This window comes from Syzygium oleosum, unplaced genomic scaffold (genome assembly GCF_021117445.2).
Source record: "Syzygium oleosum isolate NSW1041296 unplaced genomic scaffold, Sole_v2.1 Sole_v2.50, whole genome shotgun sequence".
Lineage (NCBI taxonomy): Eukaryota > Viridiplantae > Streptophyta > Magnoliopsida > Myrtales > Myrtaceae > Syzygium > Syzygium oleosum.
The window spans coordinates 1,357,935-1,380,944 of NW_026607534.1; the positions used below are offsets into that span (position 1 = coordinate 1,357,935).

Sequence of the window (23,010 nt, forward strand, 5' to 3'; positions counted from 1 at the left end):
TGGCCAGAAAATAAAAAAGCTATATATAACTTTATCATGGCATTGACACATTACTATGCTACAGAATACAAACCTCGTAAGCGGAGCTCAACATACTCCATCCCTCCATAACTTAGAAAAAGAACAGAGTTAAAGGAGGGAAAGAGAAAAACCTAAGGACAGAGAAGAGGTTGCCTGCCAATTAGTAGCATTAATATCACAAACTAATGTTGTTCTGCAACCGATCCATCGTTGAGTTGATCATTCGATGAGTCATAAGCGGCATCAGCACAAGAAGTGTCCATATCATTCAGACCCAAATCCTCATTCTGCTCCCACGACCTTTGATACTCCTCAACTGCAAACAAGTCGGGCAAGAATTGTCAGAAGAGAAAAAATGGTTCATTGACACAAAGAAGAGAATTACTCAGCATGCATCCATCTTTGGTCACATGAAAAAATTCACTCTATGCTGGAACACAACTAATACTTCCATTAATGTACTTGTATAGCTCCCTCGTAAGTCTCATTTACAAGTTGAGACATTATATGCAAGTTATTGCGTATCTCAGATACTGTCTCTTCCTTTTGGGATAAATATAAACCCTCCCCTGGTCAACAGTGGTCAGACGGATCTGTATCTGCCACTGCCGGTGTCAAACCCTGTGGTTTCCTTGGTAGGCAACATTTGTGCAAGAAACCTGCCTGGATGAGATCATGTATCTTTTGCCATCAAGACATTACCAATTGGCAATACTGGAAGCTGCAACATTACCACCATCAGAATTGCCTCTTTCCCATAAAGAATCGCTGGCACCTAAACGGACTACTATATTCTCCAACACTTACAGCTACTACAAAGGGACATATAGTCCTCAAGCAGCTTTTTGGGCACTTTTTTGAAAATGAGGACAAATCATTAATACCAAATGTAAATTTGCCAATGTAGCCTCCTTTTTCTTTTTCCAGTAACATGTCAATCTCACATCCCAATAGTAGTAGGACAGGCAAGCTAGTAGGGAAAAACAAACTTACATGTCAACTGATGGTCGTCCTTAATATCGTCAGTTATTGGGGCAATGAAAGAATTTGCCAGTGCATCATCCAGAACCAAAGTCCAGTGGTCCTCCAGACTTAAAAGCTGCAGCATATTCAAGCTTCCAGAGTGACTAGACGAACATAAGCAACTACTTGAACTTAACAGAACAAGCCACGAATGTCTGAAGCAGATAATAAAATACTTCTTTCCTTCTCAAAGGACATAGTGAAAGAAAAACTAGCCATCTATTTCTTGCTGACTGAGCCTGCTTCATCTGTGCTGTTTGGATATGATTACAGCTGATTTATCCAAACACCCCCCCACCCCCCCCCCCCTCAAAAAAATAAAAAAATAAAAAAGAACAACAACACCAATTCGGAAATGCATCCACAAGGAGAATGTTCATAAAGTACTCAACTTGATGAAATGTGGAAAAACCCCATTGCTTCGATTATATTGTGCTCTAATTACTTGGAAATTATACGAGAATACATGTTATATTATGCAGAATGTGAATTGTAATGTTTAAAGACTTACAATTAAGTTATTTAATAAAGTCAACTTTTCTTTAGCAATGGGAAAATAGGTGGAAATGTACACTGAAATTCACCAATCAATGATCTGACAAACTAATTTATATGCGTACTAAGCAGCTTATTTCTCGGTAAATTCCTGCGTCATACCCTAATCCAAAATGATTTTCGCATCTAATGTAAGGAATAATTACCAACTGCAATATATGCAAATTAAGTGCTGAAAGTGTTAACTTTCAGAACTCAATCACATCAGAAAAGCCTCTAAAGAGTCCCATTTCAAGCTGTAAGAGGACAAGTTCTTTCAAATATGTCTGCACCTCAGCTGCCAATTGACATTTAAAGAAAATGAAAGACTAAACTAAAAAGGGGTGAATTAAAAGGCCTGCAGTTGGTCCCAACCTCATTGCTAAACCAAAAAGCAAGTCCAAGCAACAGGAGATACTCACGAAGTATCTTATATGTTTACTACTCAAAGCCAAATCCTAGCAGTGAGAATAGAACATCTACAAATCATCCTGTGGGGATTGACTTTTAGTTCTAAATTTTTCCCTTCATCTAAATCTTGTAACTCACACGCTAACATCTTAGTTTTTTGAGGTAACTAGGTAATAAGTTGCACAATAAATAATTGAGGTTTCGATCAATTATAAGGTTCTAAATATTACTTTGAGAACTTCGATTTCTCTATTCATTGATTTTTCTTGATGAAATCGTTACTGCATATGTTAAACTGAAGGAGATTATTGATGATTATGGAAGTAAGATCTAAGAAAAAGTTAAGTTTCGTAAGGAGATAATCTATATATATATATTTTGATAATCAAGGAACCGCACGTACGGCCGACAGCCAACAACGACTATACCTCAAGGGGAACTAGCACAGCAACCCACCGCCATGGCCCCCCACTTAAATCGCGATAGCAGTGCTGGGGAATCGATCCCAGGTATTCGTTTGTTGTGTCTACTAAAATTGCTTTAGCATGGTAGTATTAGAAATCAATTCAGGTTTCACGAAGGAAAGAAATAAGAAATGTTTTCTCTAATTTCTTCTGGATTTGAAGGTTTAATTGTCTGGATTCGAAAGAATGTTACTAATCAACTAAAAATTTACAATAGTAAAATAGTTACTTTGTTCATAAGTTACAAACGTTAACCGAGACTTCTAGTAAACTATATAACAGACCCACTTGTAAAATCTAAAAAACAAGCGGTAAGCCACTATTGGGTTTGTGGATGGTAAAATTATCATTTAATAGTTAACTTACAAACAGTTATACAACCAATTGTAAAAAAAAAAAAAAAAAAAAAAAAGCAGAAATCTGTTATTGTGTTTGTTTATCGTAAAATTGTAATTTCATTGATAATTTCATTGATAGTTTTTAATATTTAACTTACAAGCGATTATGCGCCTACTTGTAAAAATCTAAAAACAAGTGGTAATACACTATTGGGTTCGTTGATGGTAAAATTGTCATATCATTGGTAAATTATAAATAGTAGACTGGACTAACAAATTACCAGTCACTTTTTACTTGCCATCAATATTTACATATTTACCATCCATGAAAAAAATTCCGTTTTCGGCAAAACTGAATTTTTGGAATCTGCTCCATCTCATCATGGCACTTCCACACTCAATTAATTGCACAGTCCTATCAGTAAAAAAGTTGACTCAAAATAACACGTAAAAAAGAAGAGCGAAGGAAAAAAGGAAATATGCAACATGGGATGACAGATCATTATGAAGGGAGGCATATCTAAACAATCCTTCAACCTAATAAAAGTTTTTTCTTTGCAATCATACTTTACCTTCCGTAGTCTTTCTTTAAAGTCTTTCCACTTTGCTTTCTTGTGATCATCCAGACTATCTCCAAAAGTAAATCCATGCACCCTCTCAAGGCCTACAGTCATAGGGATGTTCACTTAAGTTAAAAACTGCCTTATTGACGAATATACTACTGACCATTATACATACAGAACAAGAAATGCTCTCGGAATAATCTGCTAAACAATCTTATAAACCTTATCACTTGAAGTGGAACCAATGAATAAACTATAAATGCACACAAGACAATCAATTCGTGGTACTTAAAGTTTCCAATTTTCTATGTATCCATTGATATAATCTTTCCACCCAATTCTTCAAACAGACAAACATGTTGAATTGAAAATGAAATTATTCACATAAGATGCATCTTCCACTGAGATTTTAAAGTCAGCTTGAGATCCCATGAAATTCCATGTCTGAAATCATATCATCCCTACTCTTAAAGTTCTTTGATAATGCCATCTCTACATTAAAAAAAAAACACTTTGCAACTATTATATCAAGTAATTAAACTCATAGTCTTGCATGTGTTGATTAGGTGCATGGCATAGGTTCGATTGCACATAACACCAAGTGCATATAATTTCATATTTGGGCCACCTAGCTATGCTTTGGCTTGCATCTTACTTGAACCATGAGGTAAGAGGAACATTTAAGGGCCGAGGTTTTCCTATCTGAGATAGGTTTCCTCATTAAAAAAAAGCCTACAATTTGGACAAATACGATCGATTCCATTTCCTTGACTCAAAAACTTACTTGAACTTCTGGAACATTTTGTAATAGTATGCGAGTGATTTTAACAAGGTACTTACTTGGTGAAAATAATTATCAAATTGAAGCCCAGCAAGCACATTTACATTCTTAAAAGCAACTAAAAATCTTTTCTATCAGCAAAAACATTTTAGAATAAGTTTTCAAGAACTCCCCTGAACAACCACTTAGTTCGTATCCCAAAACATAAAGATATGCACCCAAAAGAAGCCGGATGTTTGCAAAGGTAGTAAAGAATCATGAGATAAATGACAAGCAACTCAATTGACTTCAATGAGAATATCATTCGATTAACTTGCGCCAAAAGTCCAACTCAAGAGCCAGGCACTAGCCCGACAGTGCAGAGTCAATGATGAAATCATCTCAGTTCCGATACCACCAGTAATCATCAGTTGACATTCATTTTTAACAGGGTAGGAAAGCCTCTTTTGAGCAAAGACAAACTTGACTATTAGGCATTTATTGTTAACTCTGTTTCCACGTCACCAAATGGCGATTCCAACTGATTAACATTAGGATTTCCAACCAGGCATGAGCATCATTTATGTTCAATTTCACAGCATGCAACTCAAACATAAAAAATACTTCATGTGTGCTTCAGATCTATATTTGGCCTCACTCAATTCAATTACAAAAGGTAAACCAAACTGGGTACACAGGACAATAAAGTGATAGAATGATAGAACAGAGCAGTATGAATACTCACTTTCACTTATCTTGGAGATCAATCCTTCAACAGTGGTAACGACTCCACCTAAAGTGCCACTCGCAAGCTCCAACTCAAGCTCTGGAACACTCACGCTGGCAGTATCAGACTACAGAAATTCATAAAGTTTCCAATCAGATGAGAGTTTATGACTGTAAAATACAAGAAACATCTTTCAGCTCTCATGTATTAGTTCTAGACATATTGATTATGCTTTGCCACATACTCCTCGATTACGTCTATAGCAGTCACACAACATCATAAAACAAAGAAAGAATAACGATGTTTTCTTTCCTACAGAGTCAATCTACAATAAACAGGTTTTGTTGGCAATAGCTCATGTAATATTTTGATTTCATTCCGTCTTTCTGTTCTTAAAATCCCTTCTCTCTGATCCTGGGCACCAAACTTGTGCCTTCATCAGAATTTCTTCCTTCAGTAATCCTGAAGGCCAAAGAAAAGAAGAGAAACTATATTCTGGCCATTTCCACTTTCCTTACTCCACAAAAAAGGGAAGAAAACAGAAATAACTATCCTCAGGAACTAGAAGTTCAAGCTCTGGAAAAAATTTTCCTACTCATAACAATCCTTCATTTGCTGTAGAGATCTTATGGCAAATTTGCTCTGCATCATACTATGATAGAGACATTAAAAGTATGAAGAAAATAATAAAATGCTGTCCACGAGTGTAAGGCAAGGAAAGTGACTAACATGGAGGGAAGTAATGGAAGGTCCAGGTTAGAAAACCAGGACAACAATCGATAACAGAATTAAAAAGAAAATGTGAAACTTTGATGAGATCAGAAATTAAAGATGAATGTGAAAGCCAATGTGCATTCTAGTCAAATAGGAAGTGGGAGACCAAAGCAGTAATTATTTCATGTCAGCTGCTGTCTGAGGATAGAAAACGACAGATGAGAATGAAAGCCAGCGGCACAAAAGAGGGCAAAAGACTTCAATAAAGAAAGGATCGAGAAGATAAAAAAAATTGTTACCCAGGAAAAAACAACAATCCAGAAGACAAAAAAAAAAACCAAAGGTGCAAGAGGTAGAAGTTTTGATTGAATTATTTGATAAATATCTCAGGTAGAAACAGTAGTGACGCACTTGACGTAATGAAAAGTGGAGTCCTGTCACCTGAAATCGAGAAATATTCTCTGTAACTTATCAGGACAGCACTGAAACTAGGAGGAGCAATCCAGGAAGGCATAATACAGAACCTAAAGTAGTGCAATATTACACCATCCAAAAGCTGTTTAAGTTTATGGTGGGCGAAAATACTGTCCTTCTCTCTAAAACCTACGAGCTTGGGGCAGAGGCAGCTGAAGGTAACTGAGAAGAACTCACTAACACTGAAGGGAAAAAGTGAGGGAGGACATAGAAGGAACTTATTATACTACATTGTCATAGACAAAGAACAAATGGCAAGGAATCAGAGAGAAAGGAGCCATGATTTTGCTAGACCGTTGTCATTATTTTCAAAAACTGATTATCCTGCTTTCAGCAATTGAGAAGATAGAAATTTGACTTTCGTACAGCTAGCCACTTCCTTAAACCAGTTCTGACCACCATAACAAATTAGAGGTCCCGCACAATGCATTATTTGAAATAATGTAACTACTGTTGACACAATGGATAAGGTGATGGAATCTAGGAAACAACCTTTCAATGGGCTATGAGCTCATTGTGATGTCAACATTTAAGTCATTATTGAATTAAATCAGCAGAAGCAGGAGGCAGTCAGGAATATATGGAACACGAACAAATAACGAGATAAGATTAACATAAATTGCTTGCAAGAATATCATCCAAACCTTAATAACATCACGGCTTAAATCTTCTGTATTCTTCACACAAAGAGATATTCTCTTCCCCTTCTCAGGAATTCGACCACCAGGCTTCAACTGCAAGATAAAACATTAATGTTGACAAGCTGCTATGGTAAATAAACGACAAAGTACATGGACTAGGAGTAAGCTACACGAACAACAACTGCAAACCTCTGAATTACGATAACCACAGGCATCGCATGTCGACGCCATCACAATTACTTCTTGAAAGTATGGGATATCTTCATGACTTAAGCTCAACAAATATGTATTTTGAAAACTGTATCTAAAGCTCCACACATAAAAGCACTATCGCCCTTCAGAACAAACATACCCTGTTAATAGTAACATATAATCCTAAAGTTCCAATCTGTCCCTGACTATTCTTAGGATTTTCCCAATGGATATTTGGTCTTTCTGCCCAGAGAGAATTCTCCTCCTCCTCCTGCTTTTTACTTTCATAGATATATTAGCATGTCATCTAAAGAAGAAACTAATCCTTGTCCTGCTATCTTATATCTCACATAACAGACAGCTTGATTATGTCAAGTAATTTCAAGCATGAAGAAATAGATTCATCAAATCAATCCCAGATTAATAATTACACTTGTTTACTGTTTTTTTTTTTTTTTTTTTTTTGGGTAACCCAGGGAACCTCCGCACGGCCGACAGCCGGGAGGTAAACCCTGGGGGCGACACGTGCTAGCCACCACACACGTGCACCGGTTAAGTCACCCTGCGGCGCCTGGAATTCGAACACCCAACCTTTTGTGAGAGGAAGAGTGCCCTTTCCAGCAGCGCCACCCAGGCGGGTGGTTACACTTGTTTACTGTTACTGAGCACATATTCTAAAAAATAGGATAGAGCCAATACACAATTGAGATTAACAATTACACTTGTTTACTTTTACTTAGCATATGTCCTAAAAATTGGATGGAGCCAATACGCAATTGAAATATCTACTAAAACCATAACAAAGTAAACCAGAAGAAAAGCTCTCCCATGTCAGAAAAATGAATGTCCTATACATTTACTCATTCAAAACAAAAAACCACGGATGTATACTAGAATATTAAAACTACTCAATTGACAAAACTATCACCAAGTGTCATAGAATTGAAAAGGATACTGGTGACGAACATTCGAGTTTCACAACTAGCAGCACAAGCTCCACAAGTCGAAGGGAAAGTCATAACCTATTAAAGAGGAGATCCATGAGCAATTATCTGAAGCAATAACAAAATTGCCAGCATGGCCACAAAGCTTCTTTTCCAAAATTGGCAACACTTACTTCTTCGGGCGCTGAGTAACGAAACATAACATCAGCAATCTCTACACTATTACTCTGAGCAATTGCACGATGAGCGGCTGCTGCTCCAACTGCACCATGCGGTTCTCTTCTTCTTGGTTCTGGAACAACACTTTCCATTTCCTCTGTTGTCACTCCATCACCAACTTCTCTACACTGTGCAGGGTCGACAAGGTACCCTAATAAAGCTTGTTGTTCTGGTGTCCGCTCATAAAACTTGATAGTAAGTGAGGGATCAGGGGATGGGGCAAAACTGTTGCATGTCAATATATTTGTTCAGATAAAGAATTTACAGGTACCAATTATATGACAATCATTCATGAACTACCCAATTGAGGCCAGATATTCCTTACAGGTTCTCAATGAAGCTGTTTCCAGCGGGATCATCCAAGATAAAGGTAAATGGAGAATCTCCTGAGGCACAAGCTTTCAGTTTTAACAAAAACTGATCAATCGCTTCAGCTGTCTGCGGGTCCACTTTCTGGAAAGAGGGTGTTTGATATACTGAGAGACAATGCACACAAGTAATACAGCAATAATTACTGGAACTAAGATTTTCAGGAACCTTGCGTTCTTCTTGGAGGGCTTGCAGTTCTTCTGTGGCTCGTACCAATATCCCTTCAACCTATGCCCATAAGATCATAGGAGATGTTATTAGAACTGCAGCAGTGACGAAAAGTAAGAAAGAATGGAGATGAAAATGCTGCATATTGAGGACATCTGAATCAGAGACTGCCTATGCATCTTTAAATCTATTACACAAGCAAATCCAGAAAACCCGAGATTTTCAGGATATCAATGAACTTAATGAATTACTGCAGGAAAACCCAGAAAGTCATCCAACTATTAGCCACCTAACAGATTTAAAAAGTCTCCGCTTGAGAAAAAAAATAACAAAGGAAGGTGCACTGCATCAGATACGGACAAAAGAAGAATGCCTAATCACAAATTGAAAGAAAGAAAGGTTTAGAGGCTACCGTTGACAAGGATCCCCTTTGAGCCTCAGGAGGAATTTCGAAATCCAATTCAGGAATCTGCGGTAAAAAGGATAGCTAAATTAAACTCCCGAGTGCACACAGATAAAATTATCCAATCAGTATATTTAAAACAAGAGAATTCAAACGTATTTGTCAAGGAATTCAAAAGCACAAAATAGCCAAAATTGCTCAGAGGTAGATGAATACGTGTGGAGATCTAACTTCTGGAAGTTCAACTGAGATAATATAAGACTCCTCATTCCAACAGCCATAAAGGTTCATGCTAAGCAGCAGTTTCAAGAAAAAAATTCCAATTAAATGGACAAACTGCCTCATCACAGTATATAATGCAGAGATAGCAAGCTGACTACTTTGGCATGTCATTTTCCAAAAACATGGCCCAGTAGCACATTCACCAAATGAGTGCTGCATCATCACGATAGAGCCACTTGAATCCAAACATGTTTATATATCACTATGCACAACTAGCCAACATGCAACTTAACCTGCAGTAACATCAAATTACTGAAGCAAGATTGGGCTGCTCTTTATTTTCTTTTTGGGTAGGGGAGAGCCAATGAAGTGGAAAACCGGTACATTACCTAATAGATTACACATTGAAATACCTTGATAGTGGCAGATTCAGATTTCACAACTTGCCGGTTGAGCATCTGCAATCATAAAGCGTCTACAATAAGTACATAAAAAAGTTCGCAGGATGATCTTCACTTCACTCTTCATCAAGAGAGATAATAAGCACTGGCATTCTCAATACAGGGAACAGCAACCCACAACCAAGATACTACCTCATCAAAACCAATGCACTGCATGTGTAAAATGCGAAACAACAAGAAATTCAACATAATCTCTTTTTACACAATGCAAAATTAAAAGTCGCAAACGAGTCAACACCCGAAAAAACTAATATACAAATTATTAACTCCTAACAGTATATCGGCAGCTGCAGTTTCATACAATGAAGATCTTCCACACAAACTCTTTTTACACAAAGCGAAACTAGAAGTCAATAAGGTTAAAAAGAAAAAAAAGATGGCATCCAAATGACCAGACAACATGTCAGCAGCAGCAGTTTCATTAACAAATTTAAGAAACTTTACTTCGTCCTTTCACGACAAACAAAAAGGAGGAACTATAAGGAGAACAACAAAAATCATGACCAATTAAAAACGAAAAGCATCAAACTCCAATTAGCAAAACCTTCTGGTCGCCTGCAGGAACCTCCAACCTGTAGCAACATCCCCGAGGTTGGATCTCGCCAGCAAACTGAACTTCATTGTTCCTGCGACATACAAGGGTTCAAAACAAACAAACAAAAATGCCGCATTTGCAACAAACTACCGCAGTCGCCAAAGAAGAAGAAGAAGAAGTTAATTTACCTCTCACCACAGTGTGGGCAATCGAAAGCCGACAGCAAGACCTGCAAGAGCGGGAAGAATTCAGTTAAAAAAAAAAAAAGAACCAACGATCATTTGCAAACCTCATCGAAACAAAGCATCGACATACCTTTCTAAAGTGAGGAATCAACGTAAGCAGGAATCTCGTCACTCCCTGCCGACCAAACGATGATCATTCAGCGAAAAACGAAGACAGGGGGCACAGCAATTCGTCATCGCAAGACAGTAAGCAATCGCCAACGAACACATTGCGCGCGAGAGAGAGAGAGAGAGGGAGGGTACGTTTTCGTGGCAGCGCATGCAGAGGCTCTCGACCTGGTAGAGAGGGGCGCCGCCGGCGTCGTCGGCGGAGATAGCTTCCACGACCGACCTCACGTCGATTTGCTCCTTCGTGTCGCTCGCGCCCATGTCGTGGTCTTCTTCCTCTTCCTCGTCGGCGATGTTCCAGTTTCGCTCGGACGGTGGAGGAGGAGGAGGAGGAGTCTTAAACGGTCGTAGGGTTGGGTTCTTCGGAGGCTGCTGCGGGGCCCACTAACGATCCCGACAGAGAACTCCAGCCCGCTCTAGATTGTGCTATTTCCCGCATAACTTCGAAGCCACGCGTAAAATGCAGACAAATGGTCCCTGAGTTATTACTTAACATGCAATATGGTCCCCGATATATAATGAGATACGTGAACTTTCAATTTGGTACATGTTCAACATAATTTCTGAACTGTTTGAAAATATTTCCGTTAATACAAGTTCAAGGACAACCTTGAATTTTTTCATATAGTTCATGAACTAAATTGAATATATACTAAAAATCTAGAGATCACATTGAATAAATTAGAAGTTTATGAATCACATTGCACATCGGGTTACAATTCAATGACCACATTAAATAAATTAAAATTTCAGAAACCATATTACATATTGGATCAAAGTTCAAAAATCATTTGTCATTTTCCCGTAAATATATTCTTTAATGTGCAAAAAGTGTAGAGTAGAAAGAAACAATTTTATTAACCAATATTCGAATTATTATATAATATAAAAGAAATTACGGTTAAAACAAAAGTATGTAGAACGTCGTATAAATGTTTATGGAAAGAGAAAAATATTTTGAGATCTGGAATCTTTTTAGGAAAAATGTTCGTATGATAGAAAATATCCAAATTTTAATATAGAAAAATGTGAGAGGTAAAATGAAATTAGGCATGTGGCTATGGACACGATATTTGTAAAATAAGTAATTAAAGAAATTTGAAGGAAGATAATTATGTATTGAGATTCCTTAGAAAATTAGCTAGGTCTCCTTTTTTTTTTTATAGTAGTTTGGATTTCTATTCGGTGCACACACAATATATGTATCTAAGAAATTGCTATTTAAAATATTAAGTAAAATTAATTTATTACAAAACATCTGGGTAATTAAATTAGGAAAATAAATTATTCATTAAGATGAATAATACAAAGAACTTGTATTAATATATGTGGAAAAGAGAAACATATTTCAGAAAAGGTTGTTGTTGGATATAAAAAAAAAACTGCATTCTAATATTAAGATACGGGAGAGATAAAACTGAACCATCAGCTTACTTATTTATCCATGGAGAAATTATTTGTGAAGTAATTAATCAAAGATATCTCGGGAACGAAAAAAAAAATTGAGTTGAGATCTTTTAAAAGTAAGATGATCACTTTAACCTTTCAAATTATATACAATAGATTATCTCCCCATACAAAGATCAAAGTTCAAGGTCCATGGACTCATCCATTTAGTCTTATGTTTTTAGCTGAAAATTTGATTTTCCTGAAAAATATTATCCAAGACGTCACAATATTTTATAGTGTTTGCCTGAAATCTAGAAATGAACTCGAAATTATTTTCCATCATTTTAAGGAAAACTTGTTAGTATTTTCTCGTGTTATTTAAAGGCTACATATGCTACATCATTAAAGTATAATATAAGTTTTATTGAGTTAAATTTTTCATAACATAAATACTTCTATAAATTGTAAAATAATTTATTTTTTTCTCTTATGGTTTTTGTCGGCATTTGTTTTATCATTATGGTTGAAATAAGCAACTCTAATGAATGAACAAAATAAGTTACTTTTTATATGTTGTGTGATGGAAACTAAATTATTATGTTTTTCTCTCCATATGATATGTGCTAACTATTTAAGTAGACCTTTCTTTCTTTTTTTTCGTTACAAGAACTGTTCACTATTTTTTTTGTTTTCGGTTACAGTTTTCTCCTTGTACACATTGTTTCTTTTTGATTTTTCACCTGTGTATAGCCACCTTGTACATATCTTGTCCACCTATTCAAATTTGAAAAAATGACATGAATGGTCCCTGAAATTTGGCCCAATATATAATGTAGTCCCTAAACTATTAATTTGTTCAATGTGATCTCTGAAATTTAGCCCAATGTGAAATATCGTCCTTGAACTTTAAATTTATTCAATGTAGTCCTTGAACTGTTGATACATGTTCAATTTAGTTCATAGACTATATGAAATGTTCAATATTGTCCATCTATTAATTCAAGCTCAAGGATAGCATTGAATATTTCATATAATTTAGGAACTAGATTGGACATAAACTAAAAGTTTAGAGACATATTGAATAAATTAAAAGTTCTGGAATGACATTACACATTGAAATAAAGTTCAAGAACTCATTGAACAAATTCAAAGTTTAAGGACTATATTACATATTGAGTCAAAGTTCAGAAACTATTTATGTTAGTATACCTTTGGAATATAATGAGGTGAAACCAGAAAAATATCAACATACTAGAGCACACACAATAAATGACAACGAAGGAACCCATTGTCCTCGAAAGAGCCACGTAAGCAGGTGATTTCTTATCTTTCTGGATCCGATTTGACCACGAAGTGTTCGTGTTTTCGAAATCTGCGACTACAAATGTGGAAACCGTTTCAAGTTCATCTCTTGCTGGAGGATGTCCAAATGTCCCAAGTACCTCAATTTTGAAACCTCTTGAAAACCTTAAAAGTGTAGATGCCACAGGGGACTCCTGATCGGCCTTTGGGATTCCTTGGATTTGGGCACAGCCGCCTTAAACTCAGCATGAGCACTGCGGTTTTGGGCTTAGCGTTGAGAGACCCAAGCTTGGCTGCCAAGGTACTAGACTAGAATGCCGAGGACCCCAGGTCAAGCGTCGGGCCTAGGGGTACTTGGGTCGAGCCGCTAGGTCACCAAGCCCAAGTGCCTGGATTTCGGTCGCAAGAGCCAGAGTTTCTTGGTTCAGCCACTAGGAACTCATGCATGGGCACCTAGGACCCGAGCACGAGCACTAGGGTCCTAATCCAGCCTTGAGGGACTTGGGCCTATCCTCGGCAGACTCGAGCTTGGCTGCCATGGAACCAGGCTCGATGTCGATGGACTTGGGCCCAAGCGCAAATGAATTGGGCGTGGGAATAGGGTAATCGGGCATAGTTGCCGACGACTGAGGCATAGGCACTAGGATCTCGAGAGCATGGATATAGGTGTGGGGTCTCGGTACCCGAGCGTCAAGACCTAGCCATATTTTAAAAAATAGTTTCTGATTATGGGATAGGACGCTTAAGTAAGCAATCCATAACGGGACAGATTCAAATATGTCTTGGAGGCCCATTCTGGGATGTTTCAGCGGAGCGCATATGTTTCACAAACGTCCCACTGTAGCGGCTAGCGATACCGCTCCACAGAAAAGCACAAAAGATAGTAGAGTGAAAACCAAAACATAGCATAGATTGAGATTACACGGATGAACCGCGCTAATACATTCAGAAATAAATCAAAGAAACAGATCACACCCATGTCATAAGACATATAGCGGGGCAACATAGACATCCATAAAAACAAACACCAGACTTCAACAAAATTAACTCGATTAGAAGTAGATATAAAGATAGAAACAACACTGGAGGCATAGACATAGGATAAGTGTACGGAAAGCCTTAAAACTTTTAAAAAGTACAATCAAGTCATAAAACTTATCACGAAAGTTTAATCGAGTCCAAAAACTTTTAAAAAGTGAAATCAACGGAATGACTTGATTGGACTAATTTGATAAGTTTTAGGACTAGATTACATTTTTAAAATTTTAGGACTTAATTTCACTTTCGTGATAATTTTTAGGACTTTTAATGCGCTTATCCCTATAATTAAAGAGGTGGAGATTCTGGACATGAACGGCCCTCATTGTATGGTAAGACTGTCGTGTCAAGATCCACTTCTTCCTCTTCTCGTTCCGTTAGATGGCAAGTTGGATGGATGAGGTCTTGTTACTCTATTCTCGTGGTGAATATGCCCTGCCCACCAACAATATCAAGAACTTAAAGCGACGTAAACAACAATAGCTACCTTCAGGTAGATGAACAATAGTCAGCCAAGTGCAAACGCGCAAGTGTGGATGGGGGGCCTCCCTTACGGCTCCATCGATCTTCAGCACCACAAGAGGTTTACCTTCCTCAATGCGAAAGAACTTTTCTTTCAAAACTCTCTTTCCTCTGTCTTCCAGTAGATATCCACTAGGCCTAAAGATTATAAGGACAGTTGGCCAAATGTTCATTGTGGTTATCATGGTACTCAGCCCACTTTCGTATTGCCCCTCCTTCAGGAGTGATGACTTTGAAATTCTATATGACAAGACGAAGTATGAAGTTGTGAGAGCAAAGTAACCCCTTTCGAGTTGATCAGCGTATCCGTGAGTTCATTTAGTTTGATGATAATTTTTTCGTCGTTCTTGTTGAAATTATATCTCGAATTTAAGCACGTGAACGAAAGCCAACCCAAGATAAATCATAAAGGAAGCCCGGTCGATCAAAGAAAAGTCACCAAAGGTGAATATTTGTGTACGTCCGCCATTGAAATCTACATTTCCAGTTTGGCATTGGAGTCCAAAGTAATATTAGACTTTGACCGTAAAGAGGAAAGTCAATATTGGAGTCCAAGTCACGGGAGGAAACAAATTTCCTGTTTTTGTTTCGGAATACATTCAATGCATGGATTCTTAGGGCTTTTGCTTTTTCGTGGGCTGTGTGTGTGTGTGTGTGTGTATATATACTTGTGGTTTTCTCTGTTGATCACGAAGAATCGGTATTGAGTGAGTTGTCTTAGATTGTTGCGGCCGTAAGCTATTCTGCCCGTAATCCAAGGTGGGAGCTTTTACGTCAAATTACATCCGGAAAAATTCGAGAGTATTGAAGGCAATAAATCTTGTGATAAAATATGCTTAATTCTTTCGTGAGATTGAAAAATTATTTCATGAGAAATTGTGAAGGCTAAAAATTGTGTGTGGTTATTCGATGTAATAGGGGAATGGGAAACACCAAGAGTAATTGAGTGATTTGAGTATAACTGTAAATTTTTGTTGTATAGTTTGATTTATAGTAGAATGTTTGCTGCTTTCTCCATGGACGTTGGTTACACCAACTGATCATGTAAAATCTAATGTTCAATTTATTTTATTGTTTTGTTTATTTTATCATTAGATCGCTTACTATCAGCAATAATTAGTATCAAAACCAAGCTTAGCTAAGTTGAAGCGAATCAATGGCAAGAGAGGAAGGAAAAGCAAAAATCAACAGATTTGATGGGAAAAGGTTTTGGTTTCTAGAAGACGCAAATTAATGATTATTACCCACCCATAGGTAGCTCAGTTGGTTATGGCGTACTTGGGATTGTGTGGTTAGGCGCACTGGTCCCAGGTTCGATTCCCCAGCTGAACACTTGTGATTTAAGTGGGGGGTCATGGCGGTGGGTTGCTGTTCTAGTCTCCCCCGAGGAATAGTCGAGGTGCGCGCAAGCTGGCCCGGACACCTCGGTTACCAAAAAAAAAAAATTAATGATTATTTTGTACCAGTGAAATCTACACGTACCTTTATTTGGGAAGAAGTTAGAGCTGATGAAATAAGCTGATTGGAAATTGGTGAATAGACCAGTATTGTGTGGTATCCGGTTCACGTTGGCTCATTCTTTTTGTGTTTAACATCACAAAAGAGAAGACTATTGCGGGTTTGATGAAGGTATGTTGGACATATATGAGAAGCCATCTGCGATGAACAAAATCTACTTGATGCAATGTTTGTTTAACTTAAAGATGGGTGAATATGCGTCAATTGTTGATCATATTAATAAATTCAATGTGGTTGTTAATAAATTGAATTCAGTTGAGATTGACTTTGATGATGTGGTACTTGCTTTGATTATATTATCTTCATTGCCTAATAGTTAGAATACTATTGTCACTGTTGTTAGTAATTCTTCTGGATCAAGATGTTTGACGTTTAATGAGGTTCCCTATTTGATTTTGAGTGAAGACATCCGTAGAGAGAATATGGTGAACTCATGCCTACTGCTTTAGTAAGTGAAGATAGATGAAGAATTAGTGCTTGTGTTAGTAAGAGTAATGTGAATATAAATAGATGAAATCAGTTTGAAACTGGTGGTGTTGTCTATAGGGGACATCTTAGAAGAAATTGCTTTAAGTTAAATAGCAATAAAGGTGACGGAATTAGAGTTGAATTTACTAATAATATTGCTGCAATAACTAATAATAATTCGGATAATAATTGCATATGATATTATGAGCATTTTAATTAAGCCCATATAATTCAACTGGAGCCAATGGACTTAAGCGAGAGAGGTTTTGAGCTTAATTAAATTAATTGGATTAAGCTTGCCGAAATTATGTGTGCCAAGTTAGGAAAAATTGAAACAATAAAGCTTTATATTATCAAGATTTAGGTCACGCGGCAATTAGAAAAGAAACAATCGGCATAATCCCCACGTTCTCATTTATACAGGGAAGCATATTACGGCAAATCCAAGAAATCTCGAGAGGCATGGAAAGGCTCGAGTCATTTTACACGTGGACTAAATTGGCAAGTCGACAAAATGTTTAAGACTAAATTGACACAATTAAAAGATTTATGAGTGAATTGATCGCTGTTGACACCTAAATTTTGGCGTATCATTTAGTGTAATTTGCATAGAAAATTAGGGATTAAATTTTTAACCCCTAAACAAAAATATTTCGTCGTGCGCTGTTTGCTGCTGGTGTTATCGCTGTTTTTGTGTCATTGTTGGCTGATTTCTTTAATAAGTGAATCAGAATTGGTGATTGCTTGTTATTGATCTTTGGTGTATGTGTTTTTGCTCAGTGCTTCGTTGTTGGTGTATTCTTCCACTTGATTTTTTGTGCTTGGGTGTTATTGGTGGTTTGCCGGTCCCTTGCTTGCCGTGCCACATTTTTTTGAAAGAAAGGTCCGGGGCGTTGACTGCCCGACGTGTTTGGATAAACATTCTCCTGTTTTATTTAGGTTTTTCGCTATGTGGGCGACTGTGACTTTTGTGTTAAATTTAACCTGTTTGGGTTTTGTATAATAGGTTTAGTACGTTTTGAACAATTATCCCCGGGTATTTCTATTTGAAACTGAAATGGAGAGTGTCGGGATACATACGTTTTTTTTGCTAGAAATTAAACTTTATATTGCAAACAAAGCAATTACAAAAAGGAAGCATTACCTACATTAGAGCGAAATATAAAAGAAGACTCTACTAGTACAATATTTTTAACTCTAGCAGGGAGATCATGGTAAAGAAAAGAGGATTTGGTGCCTATATGATTGGAGGCCCAATTTGCAAGTGCATGAGCAGCTCCATTCTTGGATCTACGGGTCCAGTCCAAGCTCCAACATGGATTGTGCTGAAATTGAAAGCGAGAATTTGCAACGAAAGGTTGAATACTCCAAGGGCAAAGACCCTTTTGTTAGATGGCATCAATTAAGACCTTACAATCGCTTTCAAAGATCGCTTTCGAATGCCCGGGACCGAGCATAATTGCAAGCGAGAAGGAGAGCTGCTGCTTCCACTTCCAAAGGCGAGTTCCAACGACCTCTCCTTGTCCAAGCTTGGACTACTAATCCGCTAGCCGATCGTGCAATGATACATATGGCTCCTTTGTTATCTTTCCACGCACCATCTACATTAAATTTGAGCTCTTGATCTGACGGTGGGAGCCAAGTGTCTATTCCTACTCCAATCGAATCGGCTTCTGAACTTGGTGCGACTGTGTTTTCTTCCTTGAACTTGTTCGAGAATTCCATGAACTCCTGTAAAACCAACTTAATTGCCGGGGAAGGATTTGGAATAGCTTGATCATGTAAAATGGAATTCCTATAAAACCACATTCTAGTACATAGAGTCGCTACATAGAGAGTGAAGAGTTTGCAATCGAATGTCGGGATACATACGTTGAAAACATCACAATGCCGAAATCAAGAGAATTTCTGGAGAGCGTTGTAGAGATCATAACGTCCCCTCCTTCCTCTCTTTTTTTTATTTTTTATTTTCCTCCCCAAACGAGCACAAATAGGTGAAATAGGCCACCTCAAATGCCTCCTCGAGAGGCGTGTGTACTTTGAGTTGAGGCTCACTCTTTCCGAGTCCATATATTAGGCATTCGATGTTCGATTCACATGATTTTTGCGTCGTTAGAACGCTCGGGTCAAGAGCTTTTTGACGAGGCCAATATTACTAGGTGAAATCACGAAATTGTGGACCCGATTTTTAAACCCATACAGGGCCTAATACTCGAGTCTATGAACCGAGTATCGTGTCAGTGATTTATCATTTTCAAAATTCATCATCTACCATACTTTAGGGGTCTGGCAATATTTGCATGATTCCAGGGCCCTCTAGGTTTGGTTTTGAGCTCCAAGATCTTTCTTTTTTTCAAGTATTGGAAGGATTAACTGAAGTTAGGCCGGCGATTATTTCCTTGTCCGACATCCATTCAGCTTTATTAATGCTTCTGATATCTAGTTTTGGGACATACGATCAAAATCTTGAAATCGCAAATTTTCGGCTGCTTCGAAATATTGAATGTCGGATTGTAGTAGTAATATGGGTGTCAAAGACTCGCTTTTACAAGCAAAACCCATTTTTGAGGTTTAAAATATGTTTTAGGCCTCAACTCTTGATCAACCTCACGTCAAACTTAATGACTTTTTTGGTAAAATGAAGGGCAAAATTAGAAGTGACAATAGCTGCCCCTCCCTGTTATCAATGTCGCTTATGAGAATGTCACTGCAACCTCAATTTTTGTCCAAGGCCGAGGATACGCTCCTCCCTCTCTATTATTAAAGCGAGAAGAACAGTTGCCTGAGATCTCGATTCGAAGCTGCTGGGAAAGATAGGTTAAACAAAGATGTAATAATAGAAAAATCGAAATTTAGTGGTTGAATGAAAATTAGGATCGATGGGACTTTCAAAAGTTAACCCTAAAAAACATGATTGAATGTCGGATCAAAAAGGCAATAAGGGTGAAAATGGGTTCAAAGATCCGGGTGAGCTAAGGACGATTAGACTGGACTATGTAAACTGAGGGAAATTCCAATAGGGCGAGATAGAATTTAGGCTTATGAACCCTAGACTTCGAGGTGCAAGAGTTGGATCTAGACTCCGTAGCCTTAAAAATTGAATTAGACTCTGAGGACCTATACGTTGAACTAGATTCTAATGTATGAATGGTTATAACTAAAATTCGAGGTCTTAAAGGTTGAACTAGACTATAAGGTCTTAATGGTCGAACTATATTATGAGATATTAAAGGTCTAATTAGACTCGGAGGTCTTAAAGATTGAACTAGACTCCAAGACCTTAAAGGTTGAGATAGACTTTGAGGTCTTAATATGGGACTAGACTTTGAGTTCTAAAATGTTGAGATAGACATTAAGGTTTAAAAGGTTGAATTAAACTCTAAGGTTGAACTAGATTTTGGGTCTTCAAAAATGAACTAGACTTGGAGGTCTTAAAGATGGAATTAGACTTTGAGGCTTTAAAAATCGAGCTAGACTCTGAGGTCTAAAATGTCGAACTAGACTCAAAGGTCCTAAAGGTTGAACTAGGTGCTCAGGTTTTAAAGTTCGAGCTAGACTTTGAGGTCTAAAAGGTTGAGTTAGACTACGAGGTCTTAAAAATCGAACTAGAATATGAGATCTTAGAAGTCGACCTGGACTCCGAGGCCTTAAAGATTGAACTAAACTGTGAGTTCTTAAAAGTTGACTCAGAGGTCTTTGTTGAGCTAGACATTGAGTTCTTAAATCTTGAAATAATTATTCCATTCTGCAGATTATTCTTCAGTATTTCTACTCTAAGCTTATTCCTATGAAATACTTATTTCATTCTTGCCTCTTTCTATTTTGCGAACCAAACCCCACGTTTGTGGCACGAGCAAGCCTGTTTTGACATTGTTTATCAACTTTACATTGCAAATATTCCACCTGGGGAAATGGAAAAAAGCACATCCAGTTCAACTCGGCAAAAGTTTTGGCATTTTAGGCTCCATCTGTTTCGCAGAAAATGAATGATTAGAAAAACATTGTTCCAAAAAAGATCGCTTATAATCCTCACAAAAATGATTGAGCGAAAAATATTTTATCGTCTACGAAAATATTTAGACATAAATTCTTGTCGATGATGAAAATATTTTTTTCATTGGCTAATTATTTCAAGTAATATAAATGATCGTTTTTAGAAAAATATCTTTCAAATCATTCATTTTTTAGATGAAAGTTTTTTGCAATAAAAGTTCTAAAACGTAAATTTCCTTCCCTACATGGATTATTATCTTCTTTTTTTCCTCAAAAGCCAGACATGACGTGAAGGTAAATTAGTTTTACTTTTTGGGCCAATGTGAAGGTACATTAGTTTAATATATCTTGAAACTTAAAACCAAGTTCAATGAAGTGATATTGGACGATCTTGAAGCCTTTGATCTATGTTGTTTAGATATCAAATTCCAGTTCAAAAGAAGAAGAAGAAGAAGAAGAAAGACATCAAATTCCAATGGCAATAATTGTTCAAAAAGTCTTAAATTTATCGTACGACGGCTAATTCAGTTCTAAATTTTTCAATGATCAATTTAGTCCTAAACGTTTTAACGATTTACCAATCTAGTCCTTCTAGCCAATTTTGATTGAAAATTGCTAACGTGGACATTGGCCATCTAGGTGGCACGGCTGGTTTTGATGTGGACATTTTTTTCAAATTTTTTTTTATTTTTTTTAAATATTTTTCCTTTCCTTTTCTTTCCTTTTTATTTTTGTTTTGTTTTTCCGATTCTCCTCATTGGTCCACAACCTCAACGATTTTTGGCCAAAATTGTAAAAAATTATCCACATTAGTGCTAACCGTGCCACATAGGATGCCCAACGTCCACATTAGCGATTTCTAGTTAAAATGGTTGAAAAGGTTATATCGGCAAATCAAGAAAATGTTTAGGACTAAATTGGACAAAAATTAATAATTTTAGGACTAACTTGACCACTGCACAATAGGTTTAGAAATTTTTGGATAGTTTTCCCAATTCTAGTGTAAGCGTTGCTAAAATCTTTAGTCCTTGGCTTCATGACTTAGGAAATTAAGGGGTGGATGCGAAAGGCCGAAGGTGCGCACAAAATATTATCTGCTCCAATCTTCCTGTCATATCTTGCCAGGGCTTCCTTAAGCTTGAAAAGTAAAACAGCATGAAATAAAAAACTAAACACTTTAAACTATAGAAAAGTGTTGGAAATTTTTTAGTATTCTCATATTTGACCAAAAGTTTGGTGTGGTAGCACCAATCCAACTACAATTTCTCAAACACAGTTTATGATGTATTTGTTTCAGGGAAAGTTTCTTAATGTAAGAAAATATTTTTCGTATAGATTATTTTTGAGAAAAATAGTTGGTTTTCAGTAATTTGGCTGTGGACTTGAAAGTAAGATAAAAAAAACTTTTTGATGTTTAGATCTTATCTTCAAATATCATTCTCTTCGTTATAGTTATAGTTTAAGATACTAAGATGATATCAAAATCCTTATTTAAGATCTACTACTATATGAAGTATGAATTTTAAGTTTTCTTTTTTCTTTTTATCAAAATAAAGCAACCTAAAAAAGAATGCAAAAAAAAAAAAAAAAACGAACAATTAACAAACTTAATCTCTTAGTGTATTTTAACCACTTAACTTTCATTTTATTCGGTTAGTTCAATTTTTATTTATTTTTATGTGATAACTACATGATTTTGAAAAAAAAATGACAGAATTAAGTACATAAAAATTTATAAACATTCATTATTATCATGCAAACTCAAGTAAAGACACCGCTCAAAACGTTATTACATGGAATATTATCTTTGGCTCGATTACACGCACTTGGTTTATTTTTAGAATAATTGTTTCCTAGTAAAATACATCAAAAAATAAATATTCAACTCATTAACATAATCATTTGTTAGCTATTTGCCGAGTAAACTATTTTTTAAGTCAAGAGTGGGTCTCAAATTTGACCATTGTCTTCATTGTATGGGTAGAACATAATTAAAAAATTTTAAGTTCCAAAAGCATAATAAATTGGGACTTGCAAGGGATAATGTGGTCAATCCAAAGTAGTAGATGTGTCTATAGTAAAAGGGGCGGAGCCTTTCATAAACACCTTTCATATTATCCTCCACAAAATAAGAGTCACATAGCGGAGTGGAAAATCATATGACCAAATGGTGATTTGGTCACAACAGACCTACGATTAATTAAGCGCTTATATGTGATTGAAGCTAATGGTAGGGATCGATTT

At 36.7% G+C, this 23,010-nt stretch overlaps 1 protein-coding gene across 2 annotated transcripts; it reads right to left on the minus strand.

Moving 5' to 3' along the window:
* On the minus strand, positions 1 to 10,870 carry LOC115689497 (uncharacterized). Of its 2 annotated transcripts, none has more exons than XM_030615552.2 (16): positions 10,672 to 10,870; positions 10,499 to 10,543; positions 10,372 to 10,412; positions 10,193 to 10,274; positions 9,601 to 9,645; positions 8,975 to 9,031; positions 8,563 to 8,622; positions 8,351 to 8,478; positions 7,980 to 8,250; positions 7,818 to 7,884; positions 6,860 to 6,930; positions 6,674 to 6,763; positions 4,860 to 4,968; positions 3,364 to 3,455; positions 1,015 to 1,120; positions 1 to 337 (listed from the first exon to the last, which is right to left on the minus strand). In XM_030615552.2, the coding sequence occupies exons 1-16, from the start codon at positions 10,795 to 10,797 to the stop codon at positions 204 to 206; spliced, it is 1,524 nt and encodes a 507-aa protein (XP_030471412.1). In that variant the 5' UTR covers positions 10,798 to 10,870; the 3' UTR covers positions 1 to 203. The 2 variants fall into 2 exon arrangements, with proteins under 2 accessions (XP_030471412.1, XP_056163115.1); XM_056307140.1 differs by lacking the exon at positions 1 to 337 and adding an exon at positions 400 to 742.
* Positions 10,871 to 23,010: the final 12,140 nt, after the last annotated feature.